The sequence below is a fragment of the Fundulus heteroclitus genome, chromosome 6 (genome assembly GCF_011125445.2).
Source record: "Fundulus heteroclitus isolate FHET01 chromosome 6, MU-UCD_Fhet_4.1, whole genome shotgun sequence".
Lineage (NCBI taxonomy): Eukaryota > Metazoa > Chordata > Actinopteri > Cyprinodontiformes > Fundulidae > Fundulus > Fundulus heteroclitus.
This window is the reverse complement of record NC_046366.1, coordinates 30,551,250-30,577,090: the sequence shown is the minus strand read 5'-3', so window position 1 is coordinate 30,577,090 and position 25,841 is coordinate 30,551,250. Positions and strand designations below refer to the sequence as shown.

Here is a 25,841-nt window from a genome sequence, read left to right as displayed (position 1 = left end):
ACATTTATGAAGGAGAAAATAAATAAGCCGTAAAATTCCTCACAGAGAGCCTTTTAAATCCATACTAATCCAAGATTAGTACATGTATCCTAATTGTTTTTTTATTTTTATTACCACCCCAAACACTGAACACAGAAGTTTATCTTGTTAGATAACATGGAGGTAAATTTACTGAAGTTTAAAAACTCTGTTGTTTTCCGATATTAACCGTTAAATTGAAATAAATGAATGAATTGTTAAATTTTTTTGTTATTAGATCCTCTTGGAGTGGATTAAAAAACATATTTTAAAAGAAAAAACCAAGAATAAACTTAGAAGTCAAATCTCTCTGACAGGAGACTGACCCTTGGCGGACTGCTTGTGTCTCCGTCGTGGGTCTGGGAACCGACCGCCGATGTTAAAAATGGACATCCACTTCCTGCCTTTGAGCGATCCTTTCCTCCTGAGGGGGGAAAAAAATAAAATTTGTGAACACAGTTCAAATCAAAAAGTCTGGAGTAATGTGGAGTACCAAGCTTTATACTACTGTCCAAACAAAGGCCTTGTAAAGGCTTAGATAACATGCAAATTCAACCGAAACAGGTCCACCCCTTAGTAATGGACGGTCGTTAAAGACATTAAACCAGCAGATTGAACCGAAACTGGTCCACTCCTCTGTAACGAGGAGTCGTTAGGGTTGTTATTGGCTTAAAGGAGCGATGTTTTGATGTTTGATGTTTTTTTAAATTGAGAAAGCTTCCTGGAGAGGAAAGCGAAACGTCTTCAACTACGAAAAACAAGTCCAGTTGTTTTGTTTTTTACTTTTTTTTGGAATGACCATGACCTGGATGACTGAGAATCTTCACCAGCATAACACAGTTTAAAGTTAAAAGGCCAAGATTTGTATCTAAAGGGTTCAAAATGTCAGCAGCACCCTTGAATGAGTGTAGCCGTCTGTAAAGGTGTGCATGGTGTCGGTTCTGTATGAATATTAATTGATCAATCCTCTCACTTGTCTGTGCCTTCGATGATCGCGTGGTAGGGTCTGATCGCCAGCGGTCCGTCTCCTGGACTGATGTTCCCGAAGTTATGCGGAGACTTGAAGAACACAAGTTCCTGACTGGGCAGCGCCGACGGCGAGGGGAGGGACTTCCTTCTCTCTGCAGACCCACCTGGAGGACGCAGAGCGCGGAGGTGAAGCAGCCGGACTCAGAGCGCGGGAAAATGCGTGAGCGTTTTCGTTCGTTCAGACCTTCCAGAGGAAACAGCTGAGGGACGTGGGTGAGGATGAACTCCACCACGATGGACTGGACCCGAACCTCCATGAAGGCCGCCGTGCCGTTGAATCCAGAGGCCTCGATGTCCTTGGACCTTCTCGCGCAGATCGGCAAATACGTTCATGGACCGGTTTTTGCAAGGAAGAGGGAGCAAGAAAATGTTAAAAACATGAGAGGGGAGAAAGAAAGAGAGAAATAAATGATAAAATGAGCTATTGTAATGGAAAATAATGTAAAAAAAAAAAAAAAAACGGTGTCAATAACCATTCATATGTAAAACTCTAACTTGGAAACTTTCCATGAAGGATTATCAGCTTTTTATAGGAATACACATGGAATTTAAAACATGGACGTTTGTCTCCTATACCCACTGAGCTATATTATACACTGGAGTGCTGATTTTGCCGAAAAACTGAAGTCACTGGCCGCCATCTTGCTACTCCCTATTCTCACAGAATCCCATAGGATTTGGTTGCAACAACAAGCAGTTTTCTGGCTGTGTGAAAACGTTTCATATGTAATTTTACAGTCAGTGGATGTACTAACACTATCAACTACTAGGAAATTAGGTGCTGAAATATTTTACATGTTATTCATATTAAATATATATATATGTATATATAAGTGTGTGTATATGTATATATGTATATATGTGTATACATATATGTAAATATATGTTTTTGTATATTGTTATTTATATATTTATAAATGTGATATATATATATTTAAATAAATAAAATGCAAAATATTTCAGCACATGACTTTCTCAGTACTTGATAGTTTTAGAACATAACATAAAAGTATATGGCATTTGACATTTTAAAAGTCTTAAGCCCCCCCTGAACATGAGAAAATCCTCGTTATTCGATGCTGTAGCGCACATATTCCCTAGTTACTGGGGGGAAATAGGGAGTACCAATATGGCGGCTGGTGGCTTCAAAGAGACTCGTTCTAACAGCGGGCGATTAGCACTCCAGTGTATAATATAGCTCAGTGACTATACCAGGGACTTTAATATATAGTTAGGGGGGAAACTAGATTAGTAGAAAATAGATTAAAATAGATGGATTTCATGCAAGTACACAGAAGTCTATCTGCGCTTTTCTTCAATCAGGTGGAACACAGCTTAACGTAGGAAGATTGAGGCCACACCCCTTACATGACCTTTAACCTTCAGCATTTATGCCCATGAACATCAATGAAACAACTGAATGCAAGAAAGTTCCACTTTAATATAAAACTCTTTAAATCCGATGGTTTTGAATAGTGTGTTTTCAGCAATTTCTTCCTATTACAGAACAAAATGTTAATTCTGGTTAATTCCCATAAATTCAAATAAACCCCATGGAAACTTTCTCAACTTGGAAAGTTTACACAGTTCCCTTCAATCACTCAAAAAAATAAATAAACAAATAAAAAAAGGTTAAAAAACAAAACAACTGGACTTCTATTCTGACTGCCTTCCAATAAATCCACTTTCATGTCACTTAGCTGATGCTTCCAACAAAAGCAACTTATGTTTCAGGATGTAGTTGGATGACAGGCCTGAATATTCACTAAACCTATTTTACAGATGGAGTAAGTTGAGTAACCTATGATTCCCTCATCAACTCGCCTGTTTTACAGACTCAAAGCATGCGATGCTTAGCATAAAGACAGTTATAAATAGGAAAGCTGGTTTAAAACACATTGAGGCTGATATTTGGCACACCTGAGCAGGTTGGGGGCCCAAACGATGGCCAGGTTACGAGCGTGCATGTTGGTCTCTGAGGAATATGAAGCCATCCTGACCAGATGACGCATCAGAAACTCCAGAGTCCTGCAACACAGACATGTGACATCACAGCTTCTTAAAAAAAAGGGACAATTTGTGATTATTTACGCTTATGAATACATCACCAAGGGCCAAAGATCTGTAAACGGGAGTCACTTCTCTGTTTACTCTGTGAATTTATGTCAATCGTGTCATTTTATTCTAAAACAGCAAAAATATTTGCCAAGTATTGAGGCTATTTGGCTGTAAAACGAGTCCAGATCAACCCTATAAAGATCTATTCAACCACATTGTGGTTGAATAGAGTGTGATAGCACTGTGAGTATGTCTGCTCACAGTGCTATCTATCCATATAGAGAGAAAGAAAGAAAGAAAGAAAGAAAGAAAGAAAGAAAGAAAGAAAGAAAGAAAGAAAGAAAGAAAGAATTTCCTTATTTTAAAATCAAAGCATCTGCATCCGAATGATTTGACCGTAACTGTATTATGCAAAATTTAAATTTTTTTAATTAATTTTTCATCACTTTAGGATACGACACAATAAGTTTTCACATAAAATATCAAAACCTTATGGAATAATGTCTTGTATGTAAAGTCAATCTTAAAATTAATTTGTTTGACCTCTTCCTCTCTTTTTACACACATATGATTACAAATTAGATTACAAAATCTACAGTTTGCTGCAAATTTGTGTTTTAAAGTCACAGTTCGGTCTGCACGCTTCCGTCAAGAATATTATCTACTAATATATGCTGTTTTTAAATACTTTGGTCAGCAGTTTAGTTTCATTTAATTTTGTTTTGAAGCTTAAAAAAGGTGGAAAGTTTAACGCTGACAAGAGATTTAACATCTTTGTTGCAAGTAAGAATTAATTGGTTAAATAAAGGTTACTTAAAAATAATACAGATTTGATTATTTTGTACTATAAGCAGTCATAGTAAACACATGGATAGATTGATTATAGAACAATGTATCCACTTCCAAGTGGTCGTTGTTATGTTTAGAAATTCCTGAACATTAATGCAGATACTTTACAAAACATGTGCAACTCACTTTGCAGTTGTTGTGTAATTTCTACAAAATATTGTCCCAGCTGTACCTAAATGCTGCGTGTGCAGCTCCTGGGAAAAATATGATAAATCCTACCAGAATAAAATCACAATGGCGTCTCCACACATCAGCCACTCAGAGAATGAATACTGGCAAAGGTCTTTAAAAGTATTTTGAGTGCAGGACGTTTAGTAATAAAAAATGTGTTTTAATTCCATTGATCAGTGTCAAATTTGGCAAAAGTGTTTAACACCAGCTGCAGATCGGTTTGAAAAAAAGTCCAGAGTTAGCCGGGGCTCGCTGTGCCGCGGGAGACTCTACCTGTAATGAGGCTCCGGTAGCTCCTTCAGCACATCCCTGATCTTTACCAGCCTGTCCTCCTCCAGCTGGATGGCCACCGCCTCCTGCAGAGATGCATGCCTTCTTAACATTCTCCATCTCAATAAATTAACCTTCTCCAGTGTCAGCCGTAATTACACAGTCCCCTTTCATTTTAATTTTTACTTTTTTTTAATTTATGCAGAAGAAATTGGACATTAAGACAAGGGATTGCCCAAGCAACACTCCACATGTTCCTTTTTTGTATGAATCGTCAAATTTATTAAGTGATGTATTAATAAATGTATGTATTAGTCTAAGAACAAGATGTTTCAGCCCAACCATGTCTGTCTCTGAGCTGCATTTTACCTCCTAGGAGGGAGATTGAAGGGGGAAAAAATGCAAATCTAACAGCTTATCCAGGCTGCAGAGAAGGAACCCGTGGAAAGATTAACGCACTGCAAAAACGGATCTAAAAGTAAGTACAATTTTCTTGAAATAAAAGCATTTGTTCTTGATTTGAGTAGGTAAATAAGATTATCTGCCAATGGAATGGGTATTTTGATCCCTAAAATAAGATAATTAGATATACTGCACTAGAAATAAGATGATGGAGATGAGTTGTTCTTATTTTAAGTGCAAACATCTTATTTCATTGGCAGATAATCTTATTTACCTCCTCAAATCAAGGACAAATCCACTCATTTCAAGTAAATTTGACTTACTTTTAGTTCCCTTTTTGCAGTGAATGTTAGTGGTCGGGCTGGGTGAGGTAAATAAGTATGAAACACCTTTCGTGTTGATCCATTATTTTAAAACAGCGCTCAGCATTTCCCCCCCAACACGGCGTGAACATCCTCTGTCTTTCTTTTTCTCCCAGAATCAGATGGATCGGGATCACGTGAGTTTGGAGAGCAGCTTTTAGAGATACTCACAGCAAACTTGTCATACAGCTGGTAGGTGAGCAGAGGGTTGGGCAGCTCTCTGAAATACGCTTTGCACAAAGAGCTGACGCAGTGGATGTCCTGCAGGTACAAATCCTTGTTCAGATCCGGAGCTCCGTCGCCCTCGAACTCACCCCTGGGTGCACGAGGACAGAGATTCACGTCAAGCTATTTTCACAATCAAATCTGGTTCATACAGTCATTGGAGTAACGTTGCACGGTGTAGATCGTAGAATCACGCTTTGCAGCAATAAGTTAAGGCAGCCATTTTGTCTGACAGTCATATCATTGTTAAGAAACGTCTTCATAGCATCGCTGTAGTTCAGCGGTGTCCAAACGTTTTGCACAATGCGTCAAACTCTCCAAGTTAAAAACTCTTGGGGGGCTATTTAAAAAAAAAAAAATCAAGATTATAATAGGAATTATTTTTCCTTTGACCTGAAACAAAGTAGAAACGAACAAATTATGGCTCCAAAAAAAGGTTTTCCAACTTTTTGGGGTTGTGTGCTTTCTGTTTTGTTGGTTTAGAAATTGTTTTTAGTCTCTTCCCAGCAACCAATGGAAGAACTTTTTTTCAACTACCCTTTAGCGACATTTAATAAATGGGTGCGGCCCCAGCCTGTTTCTGAGGAAATAGTCACCGAATGGTTTGTTTAGTACCCAACGCTCTCCATTCAAGAAGATTTAAATTTAATATTTAAAACATTACCCCCCAAAAATAACTAAATTCTGTTTCCATTCCTTTTGCTGGAAGGCCAAACGTTTCTCCACGGTTGAACTGCGGTTGGGGGGCCACACAAAATGATTCACCCAGGCTGCACTTTGGACACGCCTGCTTTAGTTCATTGAACAGCAGAGATTGGTTTCTGCACATCTCTCTTTCGGTCACACCACAGGTGTTTCAATCAGGTGGAGGTCCGGCCTTTGACTAGGCCGTTGCAGCACCCTGCCTCTTTTCTTTTCTTTCTTTTCTTTTCTAGCCACCGTTTTGTAGATCTGATGCTGTGTTTTAGCTCCGATGAAGCTAAAAAGCCACGCTTTGGAAGACGGCCTCACGTTTGTCTCTAGAACACAGTGGTGCACCGCAGAGTTAATGGTCATCTCAATGACAGTGAGGGGCTGTAATAAAAGCTCAACTCATCAGCCCTCTGATAGTTAGGTGTTTACTCTGACCCACCTTTGCAGGCCTGAGTTGTGCTGCCTTATTATTTATAGGGAGAAGATGCTTCCTCCTCGTGACCCCCACAAACAAGCTGCCCTGTCATGAATTCTCTAATTCATATGCTAACTGAGGCCTGTAGAGCCTAAGGCGGCTCTCTTGGTTTTTTTTTTGCCATTTCTTTGAGCATTGCATGCTCTGATCTTTATGTTAATTTACCCTGGCATCTACTCCTGGGAAGATCAGCAGTTCTCCTGACTGATTTCTGCTCGGAAATAATAGTAATCGCTGTAAAATAATGGATTCAGATTTAGAAATAGCCTTAGAAGCAGGGGCGGTTCTAGACAGGGGCCAACAGGGGCCCATGCCCCTGTAGAACTGGTCCTGGCCCCTGTTATGGCCCCTTTACTAAAGACATAACAATAATACACTTCTAATAATTAGTTGCAATGGCAAAGAAACCATAACTGGTTGGTCACTTTGACCAATTTTATTTTTTACCTATACAGTTTTACTCTAAGAAGGATATTAAATTTAATATGTTTCACGTTTTGCTTTAGCTGTATTGAGCTGGGACCAAAGTTTTCAACTGCTAGATCAGGGGTCTGAAATCTGCAGTTCCAGAGCCACAAGTGCCTCACTTAATATTATTACACAGTTAAATATTGCCATTTTATTGTTTCATTTTTTTGTTCTGCGCCCCTGTGAAAAAATACTGGCCCCACCTTGGCCCCCCTGGTAAATTTGGTCTAGAACCGCCACTGCTTAGAAGCCCTCCCGGATTGATGAGGAGCAACAATTGCTTCTTTGAGGTCATTACTGATGTCTTTCCACCTTATTCAATTAATCAATTAATCGGGTCAATTTGATTGGAAAACACTCGGCTGTGCCTTCTTATTTCTACAGCAGGTGTACTTAGTGTCTCCAATGACAGTTTGGGTAAAAGGCTAGCACACACGTTGTCAAATACAACACACATACCTTAGTTTCTGGATGTTGGATGAAACCCCAGACAGCCGGTAGATGCCGTCCACGATGCCATGTTGCTCCACAAACTCACTGCAGGATCGTAACACCAGGGGAACTGCAGGAAATGACTCTTATTATTGAAGGCAACGCAAGAATTAGAGGCAAAATGCTTCTTTTGTATTCACTAGATGAGAGGACAAAGGTGAGACTACTATTATTCAATCTCCATGTGTTATCTTGTACGGATATACGTATCAAGCCAGATCGTTTAAGATGATCAGCCGAAGAAAGCTGCTTCTGTCAGACCCAAAGACCAAAGATTTGCCTCATATTTAAGTAAACGTGCTAGACAGATCATTTAAAAAGTTGGTATAGTACAAAATAAGCTTTAAAAAACCTTCAGACAACAGAAAGCACTTTTGATCAAGAAGCTTATAATAAAACCTCCTCCCTGGATGCTAAACAGAAAAAAATAAGGGTGGTTTGGACATTTAAATTACCCGTCTGCCTTCAATGAGTCTTTTCCGTCACTGTGAAGGAACTTCTTCCCACTTTGTAGCTCCTAAACTTTCTCCTTTTCAGGCCAGCTCAACTTTCTGCCGTGTTTCAGATCATTGTCCTGCTCTAAGTGAGCTTCTGTTTAAAGTTGCAAACCCATGGTTGGACATTAACCTCCAGGACTTTCTTCTATAGTGCAGAACCCATTGTTCTTTGAATTACAGGAAGTTGTTCTGATCCCAAAAAAGCAAAGAAGCCCAAGATCGTCACACTATCACCAATGTGTTTGACTGGAAGATGTTGATTTTACTGAACTGCTGCTCTGGTCAACTTTTTTTCATCAATGCACAGAATATGTCCCAAAAAGTCTTGATGGGTCATCAAGTTGATCTTTGCTTTAATGTGGACAGACATCCGGCTGTCCCTGTCCAGGACTTTCCAGTTTATAAAAGGCTTGGGCCTTTCCTTAACCCTAACCGATTACTTTTTTTCCACTTGGACACAAGTGGATGTTGCAGTGGATAAAGCAACCTGAGTTCAAGTTTTAATAAATGGCTCTCTAAAGCCAGTTTAATGGCAAGAAACCAACCGATTTTAAACAAGCTCTAACATTTCTGATTGAAAAGAACTGTCAAATGTACATCTAGAATTACTATATTTACATTTACGATAAAACTATACCGCCAAAAGTATTTGTTCACCCTCAAGAATCAATAAATGTCAGATGTTTTAATCACTTCCAAGGCTGCAGGTGTATAATATCAACTGCAGGAGTCTGGTCAATTACAGCATTGTGCCGTCACAGGATGTAACTTGTGCAATAGGTCCTGTCATTTAAACTTCCTTGAAGAGGGAGTGGTGGCTTGGTGTTTAGAGGACTACAAGTCTCCCGCTTTGAATCCCAGGGACTGTAAAATCACAGGGCGGGGTCAACAGATGCTGCACAGACAACAGCTACAGACCTCTAAACTTCACGTGGCCTTCACATCAGCTCAGGAGACTTGATGCAACCTGCTGGGTTTCTTTAGATAGGAAACTTTTTGACCAACCTGTCTGGAGGATTTGATTGAATTTGACTTTGTAAAGTGCCCTGAGATGACATGTACCATGAATTGGCGCTATATGAATAAAACTGAATTAAAAAAAGAATTTGGTGGAGAGGGGATTTTGGTGCGGGACTCGCCCTCGGTACTCTCAGTGAAAGAAGCTCTTAATGATTCAGCAAGCCAGGAGAATTTGACAATTTAACGCTTCCAACTTTGAGGGAACAGTTTTAGGAGGATCTCTTCCTGCTTCCTTCAGCAGAGCAGAAACCAGCATTCATGAAGACATGGATCTACGTGTTTAGAGTGGATAAACAGGCCTGACATTAACCTGACCGACCACATTTGGGATGAATTAAAGTGGAGACAGCGAGCCAGGCCTTCTTGTCCAACATCAGTGTCTGACCTCACGAATGCATTATGGGGAAAATGGTCTAAATTTACTCCTTAAAGCTTGTGGAATGCTTTCTCAGAAGAGTTGAAGCTCTTATAGCTGCAAAGGCTTTAATAAGATCCAGATAAACACTGTGGATTAACAATGAGATGTCATTTAAGTTTATGTTTGTGTGCAGGAAGATATGTGAATATTTTTGTCAATATAAGTCTTAGAAGCTTGTTAATTGCTGTTAGAAGCCTGTTGGACGATGTGCTCCTCCTTAAAGAAGATTTAACCCATTTTTAACGTTTTTTATGTATATATTCAAGATTCTCTAGATAATCTTGACACTGTGTAGATTAGAGTAAAATTGTGATCATTTCTGTCTTTCAAGAATCACAGAGGTTACATATAGTGTTATCATCCCACTTTAGCTCAATTTCAGCTCAATTAAGTAATTAAAAGTCCTAAATTAATAACATAAGCCAGTGATAAGTGTAAACATCTCACCAGAACTATATTTTGGTATATTATTCATAATCTTTCCAAAATAAATTAATCCTTAATTCAGTTACATGTCTACTTAAGCATCTATGTTGTGAAAATATAAAATATAATTCTTCATAGATATTCTTGTAAATCTCTTTCGAATGGTGTCAACGTTTTCTTTAAAACATCTAAAGTCTGTACACACTGCAGTTGATGTCAGAACGTGAGATTCATACTTAAGGGCGACCTTTTTTATTTAAAATGGTAATAATGCTCTGTTTCTTCATGATAACCCAGAGGATTAGCAGCTGCTTCGGGAGATTTCATCTTCCAAACAGATATGAAATGTAAATAATACGTGACCTGATGTTTTCCACACCGGTAAAATGTAAAAGTAAACATGCACGTCAATTTTAACCACGTTTCTAAACTGGACATAGTGATTTTATGTTGGGACAGACGGCTGTAATAACCACAACATGAGCAGCTGTAGAAACACTAAGACCAAAAATCAACTTCTTCAATGTGATGAAATCCCAGCAGCAGCGCTCTGGCATCTTTGCACAGTTTACAGGCTTGACTTGTGTGTTTTACAGGTTTCTCTCTTTTTGTCAAAACATTTTTTATATTACAGAACAAAGTTGCTGGGGTTATAAATATTCTCCAACTTTAACCAGATGTTGTGTTTTCAGCCCTGAGTTGCCTTGAAATCCCACCTGCTCCATCGTATGAGGAGACATGGAAACATGGGAAAGTTTTGAACGGGTGGAACTTGACACACTTTTATCTGGAACGGCCAAACGATGTGCAGACCTGAAGGTTGCTAACCTGACTCCGCCAGATGGATTTGCTCCGCATATTCATCTGGAAACCTTACGTTGAAGTAATTTTGGGAAGGGGTGAAAATACTGCTTAGCTGATTGGCCTATGTTGGTGATAGACGGGCCAAATTAACCAATCAGATCAACGAAGCATATGACGTACTAACAGCGACGACGAAAACACAACCACAAGCCAAGCTACTCTGACTGCTGCAGGTAAAGGCTCGTTAGCTCAGCAAAGAAATTCTCTGTAATTCCGATAAAACTTGCTCGATAGCCACGCTAACGCTAGTTTCATCGACTGAAGCCGCCATGTTCTTTAGACTGAACTGTCGCGCTTCTCCTTGCGTCACACCTCACCCCGCCTCAAAGCCAACGCTGATTGGACGTTCGTTTGGTGAACGGCTCCAAATTTTCTTTAACGGAGAGTAGCCAGACTGATCTGTGAGTGAAACCTTGAAAGCTCGCGAGATCAGGATGGTCTCACGAGGCTAGAAGGATGCGTCATCAAAGTCATATATTTACATCTTTACCCATAGAAACATGGCTCCCATGAACCTCATGTGTGGTTTGGGTTCAATGCAATCAATAATAATAATAATCTCGTAGACGTACCCTTTCTACCTCAAGAAAAATGCTTGGATATAAACCACTGGTGTACATTTCAGGTTGTTGTCCATCCCACCCCCAGTCGCAAGTGTTTTTCTGCCTCCAACAGGTTTTCTTTCCTCTACCCATCAACTTGAACTGAGCTCCTCAGCATGACGCTGCCCTCCCCGTGTTTTACTGCGGATACGATGTGTCCATGGCGTATAGACCAGGCACTCATAAGAATGGACGTTGTTTTGCCATTAAAAGACTGAAGGTTTTACTCTGGCTTCCCTCCACCACATGCTGAGCCCCAAACCGCCCACCAACCTGGATATCATTGTATGACTGTGTTTGTATGATAATCAGGATTAGCCTCGTGAGACCATCCTGATCTCGCGAGCTTTCAAGGTTTCACTCGCAGATCAGTCTGGCTACTTTCCGTTAAAGAAAATTTGGAGCCGTTCACCAAACGAACGTCCAATCAGCGTTGGCTTTGAGGCGGGTTGAGGTGTGACGCAACGAGAAGCGTGACAGTTCAGTCTAAAGAACATGGCGGCTTCAGCCGATGAAACTAGTGTTAGCGTGGCTATCGAGCAAGTTTTATCGGAATTACAGAGAATTTCTTTGCTGAGCTAACGAGCCTTTACCTGCAGCAGCAAGAGTAGCTTGGCTTGTGGTTGTGTTTTCGTCGCATGTTGACGAGTACGTCATATGCTTCGATGATCTGATTGGTTTATTTGGCCCGTCTATCACCAACATAGGCCAATTAGCTAACCAGTATTTTCGCCCCTTTCCAAAATTACTTCAACGGAAGGTTTCCAGATGGATATGCGGAGCAAATCCATCTGGCGGAGTCAAGTTAAATCAGGAGTGCGGATGGGTTATTGGGATTCATTGTGTGGAAGCGATTTGACTGGAAGAGCATCTTGCATGTGTCTCCAAGAGTTACATCAATGGTTTTATGTCAACAGATTCTCTGAGCTGTGGACCTCTGCAGCTCCTCCAGAGTTACCGTGGGCTTCACTGCTGTTTCTCTGCTTAATAACGCTCCTTGCCCAGCTGGTCGGTTAAGGTGGACAGTCCATGTTTTGGTAGATCTGAAGGTGCGCCACGCTTTTTTTTCCAGTTCCAGACGATGGATTTTACTGCGAGATGTTTGGTAAATTGTTTTATATTCTAACACTGCTTTATAGTGCTCCACATCTTCCTCTGAGACCTGTCTGCTGTGTTCTTTCGTCTTTGTGATGCTGTTTGATCACTAATGTTCTCTATAAAATAACTGAGAAAGGACGGATGTAAATACTGTAAAAAAAAAAAAAAAGATTAAGTAACAAAACTGATGTAGTGTTATTGTAAGATAAGTTAGGGGTCAGATATCATAAGATTGCTCTTCTCTTTGCTCCTTTTCATTCAAGATGCATCGATTTGGCAGTGTGTGCATTGCTGTGTGTATGAATTTTACAATTATGTTTGAAATAAATCAATAAAAATATCCAAGGCCTTCACAGATTCAGATCGAATGGTGAAGACAGTTGCGCCAGACTTCATTTAGGGGTTTCAGACTAAAGTCAAATAAAAATGCACACTTTTTATTTATTACTAAATATTCTTCTCGGATATTTTATTTCTATAATAGCTTGTAATATTTTCATCCAAACCCAACTAATCTGTTGGTTTATCGCTTTGAATCCCAACAAAACACATTAAAGTTTGCAGCTGCGACTTGACAAAGTGTTCGGAAAAGTTTTGAGGCACAAAAGTCAAGTTTTATTTTTATTTATTTTGTTTGGAGAAGAAGAACAAAAAAAGCCAAAAACGTGTTTCTGGTGATAAGCGGCCCCAGAAGAACATGACACTGGTAGTCAGAGTTACAATACAACCAGCTTGTCAGACCAGGTGTGGTTGAAGCTTTGCGGTTTGAATGTCATAAGAAGAAATGGCTGAATCCAGGCCTTAAAAAGTAGATCTGAGTCTTTTTTTAAAGACATTTAAACTGTATTTATGAAACTTTAGAGTCATGTAAGCTTTGAAAGCAAGTTAAGACAAATAGACAAAAAAATATCTGCTTTTTGTTGTTATATGGGGAATAGAAAAACAAAAAAAAAAAAGAAGCTGAAATAAACATGTACGAACGGGTTATGTGATCTACTTACTCTCCTGACTGGAGGCGGTGAGATGCTCCAGCAGATCACATCCAAACACCTTTTCTTTGTTGGCCCCTTTTCTTCGAACTCTCCGCATCTCTTCCTGCCTTCGGTCTCCCCGTCACATTCAGAGCGGCCTCCGGTGCTCCTCTGTCAGCTCAGGCTGCCGGCTGCCTGCGCTGGATGTCTCTCACCGACTCTGGTTAGTGTGACAGTGACTCGGCGGAGGACGTGTGCATGTCAGGGATTCTACCGCGCTGCTGCTGCCTCTGGAAACTTTGCCACCTGTGTGAGCTGTATCGCATTTTAAAGCTGGAGTCTTGGGACAAACCTTTAGCCTTCCACCCTGCAAAAAAAAAAAAAAAAAGCCCAAATATAACTTTTTCTTTGTGCAAACTGCAGCTTCTCATTGCAGATGACTGTCCATGCAAAATCAAACAAACTGCAGTCAATCCTTGGTGTGCAAATGTGGCTTTCCACTTCCCCCCAATGAACTCAATTTATTTTTTTCGAATCAAAGGCCACACCCTTGTCCCTGCACTTCTGCTATTCAGTGAAATAAGCCTCTAACTGATCACTCCCGTCACAGTTTCTAAGAGTCTTTGAGCTGGTGGACCAACTAAAGCCTCCTTTCTCCGCTTGGGCCCGGCTTCTGTGTTCACGGTGCGCCCGTACGGCCTTTCTAAACACATGTCACGGCCATTGTGGGGCCCGTTCTCACTGCAGCGGAAGTCGAGCTTGAAAATACAAACTCAAACAGACATTCAACTCAACCCCCACCTTCTCCACCATCCTGGCACCTGCTACCTCCCTCCCATCGCTCATCCCATCCCTATCTACGTGTCCCTTTTCAAGCAGGAGTTTAAAACAAGAGGAAACAAACAAGATATAAAGCGAAAACAAGCGTTCCTACCTTCACTCTGCAACGGCACACAAGAAGCAGCATAAAACGATGACGCAAAAAAACCACTAAACTTCCCCTGTTAACTTCCTGAGTGTCTCTCCTTCTCTTGTGCTTTCTCTGCGTATGTGGCCCACAGTTTCTCCGCCTCTGTAGGGAAATCAGTTCATTGTATCTGCATGCAGCATCTATTTCCCTTTATGAGCAACATTTGCCTCTTTGTTGTCCAGGCTCCTTGTGATTTACTCACCCAGACGAGAAGAAGCAAGCATATTGAGCTTATTTTTTTTATCAGTTTTAAAATTCAGTATAAGGTCACACGAATGAATTGATGCTCACAGAGATACTATATGTCCCAACGGTGCCACATTTGGTCACAATTTTAATAAGAAGTATGTGCATTTAATGCTACAAAACATTTGAAGGACCAGAAGCAAGCAATGTAGTCAGACACAGGAACTTATAAAGGAATTCTCAGTTAATAGATTTTGATGAGTGACTTCACTTGAGGGTATCCCAAACTACTTCTTATTAGTTAGGTAATGATAAAGGTATAGTTAACAACTTTAATGGGTAGCGTCACTTGACACTAACCACAAAAATGCTGGTTTGGCAATGGGGGAAATAGCGGTTACCTAATGGTTTAATGTGCAACTTCACTTGAAGGTACACAAAACATTTACTTAACAGGTAATGATCAAGTTATGTCTAGCTGATAGCTAACAGATTGTGATGTGTGAATTCACTTAATGGGGTACACTGTGGTTACCTAAGGCTTAAGTAATAATAAGTAGTGGTTAACTAACGCTTAAGTATTAATAAGTACTGTTTACCTAATGATTAAGTAATAATAAGTAGTGGTTAACTAAGGCTTAAGTAATAATAAGTAGTGGTTAATTAATGATTAAGTAATAATAAATAGTGTTTAACTAATGCTTAAGTAATAATAACTAGTGGTTAACTAATGATTAAGTAATAATAAGTAGTGGTTAATTAATGATTAAGTGATACTAAGTAGTGTTAACTAAGGCTTAAGTAATAATAAGTAGTAGTGGTTAACTAATGCTTAAGTATTAATAAGTAGTGGTTAACTAATGATTAAGTAATAATAAGTAGTGGTTAACTAATGATTAAGTAATAATAAGTACTGGTAAACTAAGGTTTAAGTAATAAGTAGTGGTAAATTAAGGCTTAAGTAATAATACGTAGTGGTTAACTAAGGCTTCAGTACTGGTAAACTTATGATTAAGTAATAATAAGTTGTGGTTAACTAATGATTAAGCAATAAGTACTGGTAAACTAAGGCTTAAGTAATAATAAGTAGTGTTAACTAATGATTAAGTAATAAGTACTGGTAAACTAAGGTTTAAGAAACAATAAGTAGCGGTTAAATAATGCTTAAGTAATAATAAGTAGTGGTTAACTAATTAAGTAATAATAAGTAGTGGTAAACTAAGGTTTAAGTAATGATAAGTGCTGGTTAACTAAGGCTTCAGTACTGGTAAACTAATGATTAAGTAATAATAAGTTGTGGTTAACTAATGATTAAGTAATAAGTACTGGTAAACTAGGGCTTAAGAAACAATAAGTAGCGGTTAACTAATGCTTGAGTAATAACTACTGTTTGCCTAATTATTAAGAACAGATGTTGATATGTGACAAGTTTTGGAGGACAAATGTTTTTCTGGCTAATGATGAAGCAATTGTTAAATAAAATGAAACAGATTTTGATGTGATGTTGCTGCAGGATACACAATATGTTTACTTAATACTTAGGTAATTAATGTTAAACAATGATTAATTAATAGTAAATTGACTGAATCTATGCGGCACTTTTCTAGTCATATCAGCCACTCAAAGCGCTTTACGTTATAAATCCACATCCATTCATACTCCGACACACAGGCTGGTAGGCAATTTGGGATTAAGTGCCTTGCCCAGGGGCACATTGACACATTACAAGAGGATCCTAGAATCAAACCAACAACCTTCCGATTGCAAGACAACTACTCTACCCTCTTTGTCGCAGTCGCCAACTGGTTAAGAGATCCGGTAACCTTTACATGACAACGGTTACCTGAACGTTGCCCGATGATTATTTTACAGGGACTTGTAAAGATTCCTCCGTGGTCAGATAATTATAACGTAATGATAAACCCAAGGTTAATAACAGATCTTGATGTGTGATTTTCTTTTCCTAAAATGGTGCAAAAACATTTACTCGTTCATTTGGTAACGTTAAAGTATGGGTAACCATGTATTTTGATATTTGACCACCTTATGGAGCGTACGGTAACAATGGTTAGCTAATGTTCTCAGCCTACCCGCCTGGTATGAGGGTGGGTGATGCCATCATCGCCATCCTGCACTCACCTGGAGAAACCTGGAAGTGCTGTGAGGATCATGTTCTTTAATTTCAGTCTCCGAGAGGCTGGTATGGAGTACGGAGGCTCCAGTAGGGAACTGTGCTGACGCTGTTCATGTTCACCCTCTGCACTGCAGACTTCTTCATCAACTTGCCAGGTTGCCATCTTCAGAGGTTCTCAGATGACTCTGCAATGAACAGGAGTTTGTGGACAGGTGCCAATGGAACCACCTCTTGATCAACACTGGGAAAACCCAATGAGCTTGTGTTGGATCAATCTCATTGAATGTGGTGAACATCCAGGAAACAGATGTAGAGGTAGTTACACGTACCTATGGATTCACCTGGAGTCACACCTCTGAGGCTCTTTTCAACAAAGGTCAAAGCAGATCCTACCAACTAGGAAACAAAGGTCTTTTGGAGTGCAGAAGAAACAACCTTTTATGTCTCTGTGGCGGCATCAGCCATCTTCTGTGGTGTAGCTAGCTGGAGCAACAGCTTATCTACAACTGAGAGGAAGCAGTTTGATAAACTCATCAGGATGGCCAGCTCTGTAAAGCAAGGCAAATGTTTTTATACTGCACATTTCAGTACAAGGACAACGCAAAGGGCTTTACATGATTAAATAGGAATACGAAAAATAAAGACAGAATAAAGCAAGTTAAAATAACAACAATAAAAACCAGTTGGAGTAAATTGTAGAAAAATTGACACAAAATAAACATGGGAGAATATACACTAAAAGCAAATATTAAAAACAGTTGGACTACAAAGCTGAACTAATTGTGTTTCAGTAAAACAATTTAACTACAACAGTCAAAGGCAATCCTAAACAAATGTGTTTTTAATCTTGATTTAAAAGAACTCTTACAGTTTTCTTTTGCAGTTTTCTGGAAGTTTGTTCCAGATAAGCGGAGCATAGGAACTAAATGCTGATTCTCCATGTTTGGTTCTGGTTCTGGTTCTGCAGAGCAGGCTGGAGCCAGAAGACCTTAGTGGTCTGGATGGTTTATACACTGATAACAAGTCTGTGATGTGTTTAGGTGCTAAGCCATTCAGTGATTTATAACCTAACACAAGGATTTTAAAGTCTATTCTCTGAGATACAGGGAGCCAGTGGAAGGACTTTAGAACTGGGGTTATGTGCTCTACTTTCTTAGTCTTAGTGAGGACGCGGGCAGCAGCATTCTGGATCTGATGGCTGTCTGATTGTCTTTTTAGGCAGACCTGTAAACATATAGGATGCCCCTGGCCCAGTGCAGACAGAAAGGCAAAACCAACGTCACTAATAGTTAATGTCTCCCATCCCATGCATGAAGCTGCGGAGCTGAAGAGCTCCTTCGGTGAAAGACTGCGGCATCCTCAGTGCACAAAGGAACACTATCACAGATCCTTTCTCCCAGCAGCAGTTAGACTTTATAACCATTCCTGCTCCCAACAAGCTCAATAAGTAAATTGCACACCTTACAGGTCCCTCCTTCTTGATCTCTGCTGCACTTCAGCCCTCCCACCAAAAAATGAGTCTGCTGTGCTGCTCCAATGTTTACCTGTCTTTGTTTTCTGACCAGGTGCCACTCCAGAAATCTGCATTTTCATGTAAAGCAGGTTGTATCGCCGTCCTTTCTCCAAACAGCTGCAGCCCACCAGCAGTCTGGAGCTTGAATGACGTTAGCCTGTGCGAGGGAGGGGCTGTGACAAGAAAGTACACTGAGTGATTGACACTCCTAACAACCAATCAGAGTCAGACGTGCCTCCTGGCTCTGATTGGTTGTTTCCGACCGGGAGCGGTGTATTTCTGCAAACATACCACTGGGTGGAGCCAAAGGAGTGTAAGGAGCCAGATTATATGTGTCATTGTTTTACCTTCAGGATAAAGTGACAGTTTTAAGAAATATGCTAAAATAAATATTTAGATAAAAGTTACCTATTGTAGCTTTACAATAATTAGCGTAATTTTGATTTTAGCATTATTTTCCATTTTCCCCCAGTATCCTGCAGATAGTCCTGCATTCAGGATTTAAATTTTGAACTGGCAGAAAAATGGACAGTAATGAGATGACAATTGATGGACGGATTGAAAATGAATCAGGAAATATGATAAAAAATACAAATATCTTTCCGTACTAATCTGGATTTGGAAGACACCCAAAAATCAACTAGTATACTTTCCCAGTGTGTTCTGAAGTGTGCAGGAACCCTGAAACGATTAACCCGTGCAAACCAAACTCTTTTCTGAACTGTTTTTTCTAGGAACAATCATTTGATATTTAAAATGCAGATAGCAATTATTAGAAAATAACTCCAGAGCTTCTGTTTTTTTGGACTGAAATAAAAAAGAAAGAAGAAGAAAGAAAACAAGAAACAAAAAACTCAGGGGAGCTTTAGTTATTTAATCAGAAATTTCTGTATTCTGCAGATAACACCACCGTTTTACGCAAATATACAAAGAGTAAGACATTAACGGCTCCATAAATATCAAAGCAGATCCTTTATCTTGTAAAACTATACGATCTAACTTGCATAGGAAAACAGTAAAAGGAGGTTCTGTGCATCAGAGTTCCTGTAAAAGAGACCCGATTTAGGGCTAAATGGTGGATTTTACAGACAATTTAGTTTATACAATGAAAACAGTTTTAACTAAACGCTTAAAGAACTGCTCGGTGATCAAGAATGAGGAACCGAGACACATGGAAATCTCTAGCACTAGATCTGTTTTAGTTTTAGTAGTTATGGGAACCACAATATTAGCAGCTATCTGGAGACATTTTACCAAGAAACACCTACTATATTTCACCCAGATGTCGTGGCCATCTTTTCTCCTCAGAGACCCGACACCAAAACACTCAGTTCTCTGAATGGAGAAAAAAAAAAATCACCAGATTATGCTATTTTCTTGTTCTTTTATTAATAATTATTCAAACTATGTCTTTTTCCCTCCCCAGGTATAACTCATGTTCTCGCTTTAAGCAATAATCTAATGTCCACAGCAAAGATTTGCAAATTTTCAGAGGTTTTGAAATCCTGACCAGAATCATCTGAGCACCAAAATGTCTGAACAACAATACATCCTTGGCAACAACTAATAATGACGTTTGAGTGACAACGAGCTTTAACACTGTTTCAAGGTTGGGATTCACCATTTTGAGAGTAAACAGTCTTTTTTTTAACGTTTATTAACCAAACTCAAGGCAGATGAAGATTTAAATGCGTATTTTATCAGCCAGCTCTGTTAGCTTGTTTTTTATTGTGTCCTGCAGACTAATGGTAAATGTTATAATAAACTGAGTTTTGGCTTAAACTTTGACAGCAGAACCACTTTTAAAGGCATTTTCTTGGGGTTTATTTTCTCACATGAAATTGTAATCTTGACTTTCATCTGCTGAGGGCCAAAGTGCCACAATCCCATATATAGTATATATTGGTTATTTTTAAAAATCTGAATAAATTAAGTATATAAAATAACTTAAATAATTGCATTTTAATACATGTTAAAGACACAATATTTCTTTATTTAATTGTATATTTTCAACAGTCCGCCAAATTTAAATTTGTCCCTTGAGCTTTGCTTGGGGAGCCAAACATGTGATTGGCTGATTCAGCTGCAGACCAATCATCGTGTCTACAATAATATTAGCTCCGCCCACTGAGTTATAAAAACACAATGTGCTGCAGCAAAGGAATATGAAATGATTTGATACTTGAAATAATTATATGTGCTTTTAACTTATAGATTAACTTTTAATCATTCAAATATGTATTACATAAACTATTTACATATTAATTTATTTAACATATACATCCCCAAACTTATCTAAACTGCAACAAAAGTGTTTACTTATTGATTTATTAACGTATTTAATGAATTGTGGCACTTTTGACCCTTGATATTATTAATAATCAAATAAAAGAAATGTCACATGTGCACCTAATAGGACAAATATCAGATGAAATGAACTTTTTAAACTAAGAAAAAAAAAGCACTCTTTCCTATTTTAGGTTAAAATGTAACATTTGTTGTATTCATTTCTTCTATTAACTTCTAAAGGGACCGTCAGTGCAAGATCTTCTTGATCAGAAACATAAAGGGTTTGTTTTTATTTAACTTAGCAGAAGCGCTTGTCTCAAAGCGAACACTGAAAATATCAAAACATATTTTTAAATTCACACACAGACACACACACACACACACACACACACACACACACACACAACACAAGGGATCATCAATATCCCACACAAAAAAAAAACAACAACAAAAACAGGGCAGTCTTAGAGGGGGGGAAAAAAAGATATCTACATCTCAAAAAATATTAAATATCAATAACTTTGTTTCAGAATATAATCTTTACAGAAAGCGTGGAGATAAAAGCCTCTTGTGCTAACCGGGCCATAGCTTTGAAAAATAGTTATTTATCTAGACCAAGTGGTTTATTTATTCAAAAAGCCATACATTCACTTGACAGATTAGAGAAAAGTGAGTGCTTTATTTTAATAACACGTTTCCAGTCTTTTCTTGTCTCCACCTCCCTGAAACCAGGAGCTTAGAGTTCAGTCTTGTTGAAATCTTCAGCCGGCGTTAAACCAAAGCAGCTTTGCATCCCCTCTCTCCCGCTTCTCCTCCTCCGGAGCAGTCCATCGCCTCGCCGCTGTCCGTCTCGCTGCCGGTGAGCATCGGAGACCAGCTCTCCACGCTCGCGTCCCCCGACCTCGCCTCCACAGCCCCCCCGCCGTCGCCGTGCCCCCCCCTCTGCCTGCAGAAAGGCGGGATCTCCACCACCACGTATTTCCTCGCCCAGCCGCTCAGCAGCGCCTTCTGCCGGATGTCGCTCAGCAGCGCCGCCCCGTCACACTTGGAATTGGTCGCTGAAGGTAAAAGAAAGAAAAAGAAGCAGATTTTTTTTTTTTTTTTAAGTTTTAGTCGACGACTCTAACAGCTTTTAGATGCACACTGCAAAAACAGGATCTAAAAATAAGTAACATGTTCTTAAAATTAGTGTTTTTGTCATAGATTTTAGCAGGTAAATAAGAAGATCTGCCAATGGAATGAGTATTTTGACCCCTAAAATGAGATAATTAGATATATTGCACTTGAAATAAGATGATGGAGATAAGTTGTTCCTATTTTAAGAGCAAAAATCTTATTCCATTGGCAGATCATCTTACTTACCTGCTCAAGGCGAGGACAGATAAAGTCATTTCAAGTTAATTTTACTTATTTATAGTCCCCTCTTAGGCTTTTATAGTAGAGTTAAAAGGTTTTGGACCACCTAATGATCCACAATCCTGATCTTCCAAGCGGACGTCGTAATATTTGTGATGAATATTTATTCTGGAGTGAATTTATTGAGATCTTCTTGTCATACTGACCCTAAAACCGCTTTAAAACATAGCAAAGTTCAACCCGGTCGCACTCAAACACACATTCATACACACAGCTGGGCAGGAAAATTTTAAGATATTTAACCCTCTAACTCCAAATGTATAATTTTCGATAAAAAAAACTTCGGAGACTTTTACCTCTTCACCAACCTCAGTGTTTTTCTGAACATACAAATTAATATATTTTACACGCCTTATATAAAAATCCAGAAAACAAGAGGAAAACGTGTTTTCTGGTCTAACATATCAATTATGTAAGAGAAATTCAAAGCCTGATGTTTTATTTTTTTAAAGAAACCAAAAAAATAATATTTTTTTTAATGAAAAGTTTCCTCACAAATACCAGTATCAGGCTTTAAAGGGTTAAAGGAATGTCTTCTTAAAAAGGGTCGGAGTTAGCGGCGTGTTTGTAAAGCTGAAAAGTCGTCGACTTTCTTAACAGATTTTATTTCCCTCCACGCCTCAGAAACGCTGCGTTTTCTAGTCCGCATTAAAAGACGAAGGAATTCCCGAACTTGTTGTTGCAGAAACAACAGAAACAGAAAGTGAGGACAAAGGGAACGTCAGGCTGATCAAACAAAAATAGCAGCGTCAGCATTTTTCTTTACCAGCTCACATCTGTGTTGCTGGAATACTGGTTTTCCATTTTCCTCCTAACTTTTCTACCTCTGGTTTCCATCTAAAGCATTTTAGCAGAGCAGCCGATCGCCGTCTGCACTCAGATAAACCTTTTTTTACCCTTAAAGTAGGCTATTCTCCTGGACAGCATGTGTGTTTGACACCTGATGCTTCCCTGAATAAGCGGGAACGTCGTCCTGTTGGAGCGCCCGACTGGGTCCAAGTTTCAGCCATTTTGGGACGTTGGTTTGGGTCCAACATCCAGAGCATCACCACCTCTGGCCATAAAAGCCACAAAATGGGACTATGGACACTGAAATTTACTGTAATTTACTGCAATTTACTGTGATTTTCCAAGCTGTATGCAAACGAAATTTCGTTCTGTACGTACTCTGTGCATGCAGAATGACAAATAAAGTTGTCTAAGTCTAAAAGACGCCCTCAGCATGATGCTGCCACCACTATGCTGAATAATTGGTACATCATTCTTAGGTTTCAAAGATGCAAACTTTAACTGTGTAGAAGATTTGTGGATTTTATGTTTGAAAGTCAGTGGAAAGAGACGCTTTTAAACTCCTCAACCCAGGCAGAATACTGTCAGGACTTTGTTAACGGGTGAAAAAAGTCATGTGGCGGTGGTGCAACAAGCTAAGGGACATAAGAAAATCTGAGCTGGTGTGAAACTTTACTCACTTTAGCGTTTATTAGGATTCATCTTCTACTTCAATCACTGCAATAAACTCTTAGACCAGGGGTCTGCAACGTTTACAGTCTAAAGAGCCGTTTCGCCTACGGTCCACTTGAATTAAACTCGTTCAGAGCCGCAAATGTTGCATGGGTTTTGAAAAAAAAAAAGACAAGTTATAATTTGTGATAAAGACCTACTGTAGGAAATATGTTGTCATTGTTAAAGAAACGCCATTTTATGTCTATTTTGAGGTTTGAAAAAATAGGATGGATGGGATGTTGATATTTGTGGATGATGATGTAAAAAAAAAAAAAAAAAAAATCATAGTCTCCAACATAATGAAAAAATATTGATTTAAAATTAAATATTACTGGCAGTTTTAGCATCATTCTGTAGTGAAAATTAAAAGCGATTAGTACAAGAAAAAGTTGCTAAAACCTGTATTTATTATCATTACTGCATTTAAATACCATAATAAAAATATAATTTGTAGCCAAAGTTATTACTGGCACTTTTAGCATCATTCTGTTGTGAAAATTAAAAGCTATTAGTCCAAGAAAAAGTTGCTAAAACCTGTATTTATTATCATTACTACATTTAAATACCATAATAAAAATATAATTTGTAGCCAAAGTTATTACTGGCACTTTTAGCATCATTCTGTTGTGAAAATTAAAAGCTATTAGTTCAAGAAAAAGTTGCTAAAACCTGTATTTATTATCATTACTACATTTAAATACCATAATAAAAATATAATTTGTAGCCAAAGTTATTACTGGCACTTTTAGCATCATTCTGTTGTGAAAATTAAAAGCTATTAGTTCAAGAAAAAGTTGCTAAAACCTGTTTTTATTATCATTACTGCATTTAAATACCATAATAAAAATATAATTTGTAGCCAAAGTTATTACTGCCACTTTTAGCATCATTCTGTTGTGAAAATTAAAAGTGATTAGTCCAAGAAAAAGTTGCTAAAACCTGTATTTATTATCATTACTGCATTTAAATACCATAATAAAATATAATTTGTAGCCAAAGTTATTACTGGCACTTTTAGCATCATTCTGTTGTGAAAATTAAAAGCGATTAGTCCAAGAAAAAGTTGCTAAAACCTGTATTTATTATCATTACTGCATTTAAATACCATAATAAAAATATAATTTGTAGCCAAAGTTATTACTGGCACTTTTAGCATCATTCTGTTGTGAAAATTAAAAGCTATTAGTCCAAGAAAAAGTTGCTAAAACCTGTATTTATTATCATTACTACATTTAAATACCATAATAAAAATATAATTTGTAGCCAAAGTTATTACTGGCACTTTTAGCATCATTCTGTTGTGAAAATTAAAAGCTATTAGTTCAAGAAAAGTTGCTAAAACCTGTATTTATTATCATTACTACATTTAAATACCATAATAAAAATATAATTTGTAGCCAAAGTTATTACTGCCACTTTTAGCATCATTCTGTTGTGAAAATTAAAAGTGATTAGTCCAAGAAAAAGTTGCTAAAACCTGTATTTATTATCATTACTGCATTTAAATACCATAATAAAATATAATTTGTAGCCAAAGTTATTACTGGCACTTTTAGCATCATTCTGTTGTGAAAATTAAAAGCGATTAGTCCAAGAAAAAGTTGCTAAAACCTGTATTTATTATCATTACTGCATTTAAATACCATAATAAAAATATAATTTGTAGCCAAAGTTATTACTGGCACTTTTAGCATCATTCTGTTGTGAAAATTAAAAGCGATTAGTCCAAGAAAAAGTTGCTAAAACCTGTATTTATTATCATTACTACATTTAAATACCATAATAAAAATATAATTTGTAGCCAAAGTTATTACTGGCACTTTTAGCATCATTCTGTTGTGAAAATTAAAAGCGATTAGTCCAAGAAAAAGTTGCTAAAACCTGTATTTATTATCATTACTGCATTTAAATACCATAATAACAATATAATTTGTAGCCAAAGTTATTACTGGCACTTTTAGCATCATTCTGTTGTGAAAATTAAAAGCGATTAGTCCAAGAAGAAGTTGCTAAAACCTGTATTTATTATCATTACCACATTTAAATACCATAATAAAAATATAATTTGTAGCCAAAGTTATTAAGAGCCACTGTGGAAGGTCCAAAGAGGTTGCAGACCCGTCTTAGACAATGAAAAACGTCCGTCACAATCAGAGACAGACAGAAACCGTATATATATATATATATATATATATATATATATATATATATATATATATATATATATATATATATATATATATATATATATATATATATATATATATATATATATATATATGTGTGTTTATTGCAGCACAGGAATGAGGCATCTTCTCTGATTCACGTTCACAATAACAGAACTCAACATTTTTTCTGCCACATACAACATGGCGGTGACGCTGACGTGCGAACCTGCGCCCTATGACGCGTCTACGTATAT

At 38.1% G+C, this 25,841-nt stretch overlaps 2 protein-coding genes across 2 annotated transcripts in view; both read right to left on the bottom strand.

Annotated features, from left to right (window-relative positions):
- Positions 1-14,404, bottom strand: part of si:dkeyp-68b7.12 (rho GTPase-activating protein 30) — a 29,179-nt gene extending 14,775 nt beyond the window's left edge. Inside the window, 9 exon segments of the mRNA XM_036138588.1 lie at positions 345-442; positions 992-1,151; positions 1,232-1,350; positions 2,968-3,075; positions 4,399-4,481; positions 5,331-5,475; positions 7,480-7,582; positions 13,439-13,775; positions 14,343-14,404. Coding sequence (XP_035994481.1) covers positions 345-442; positions 992-1,151; positions 1,232-1,350; positions 2,968-3,075; positions 4,399-4,481; positions 5,331-5,475; positions 7,480-7,582; positions 13,439-13,526 — 904 coding nt within the window. The 5' untranslated portion in view covers positions 13,527-13,775; positions 14,343-14,404.
- A 6,513-nt stretch (positions 14,405-20,917) lies between these two features.
- tesk2 (testis associated actin remodelling kinase 2) overlaps positions 20,918-25,841 on the bottom strand; it is a 47,371-nt gene continuing 42,447 nt past the window's right edge. The window contains exon 13 of the mRNA XM_012851330.3: positions 20,918-21,558. Within this exon, the coding sequence (XP_012706784.2) occupies positions 21,272-21,558 (287 nt within the window). The 3' untranslated portion in view covers positions 20,918-21,271. The remainder of the gene's footprint in view (positions 21,559-25,841) is intronic.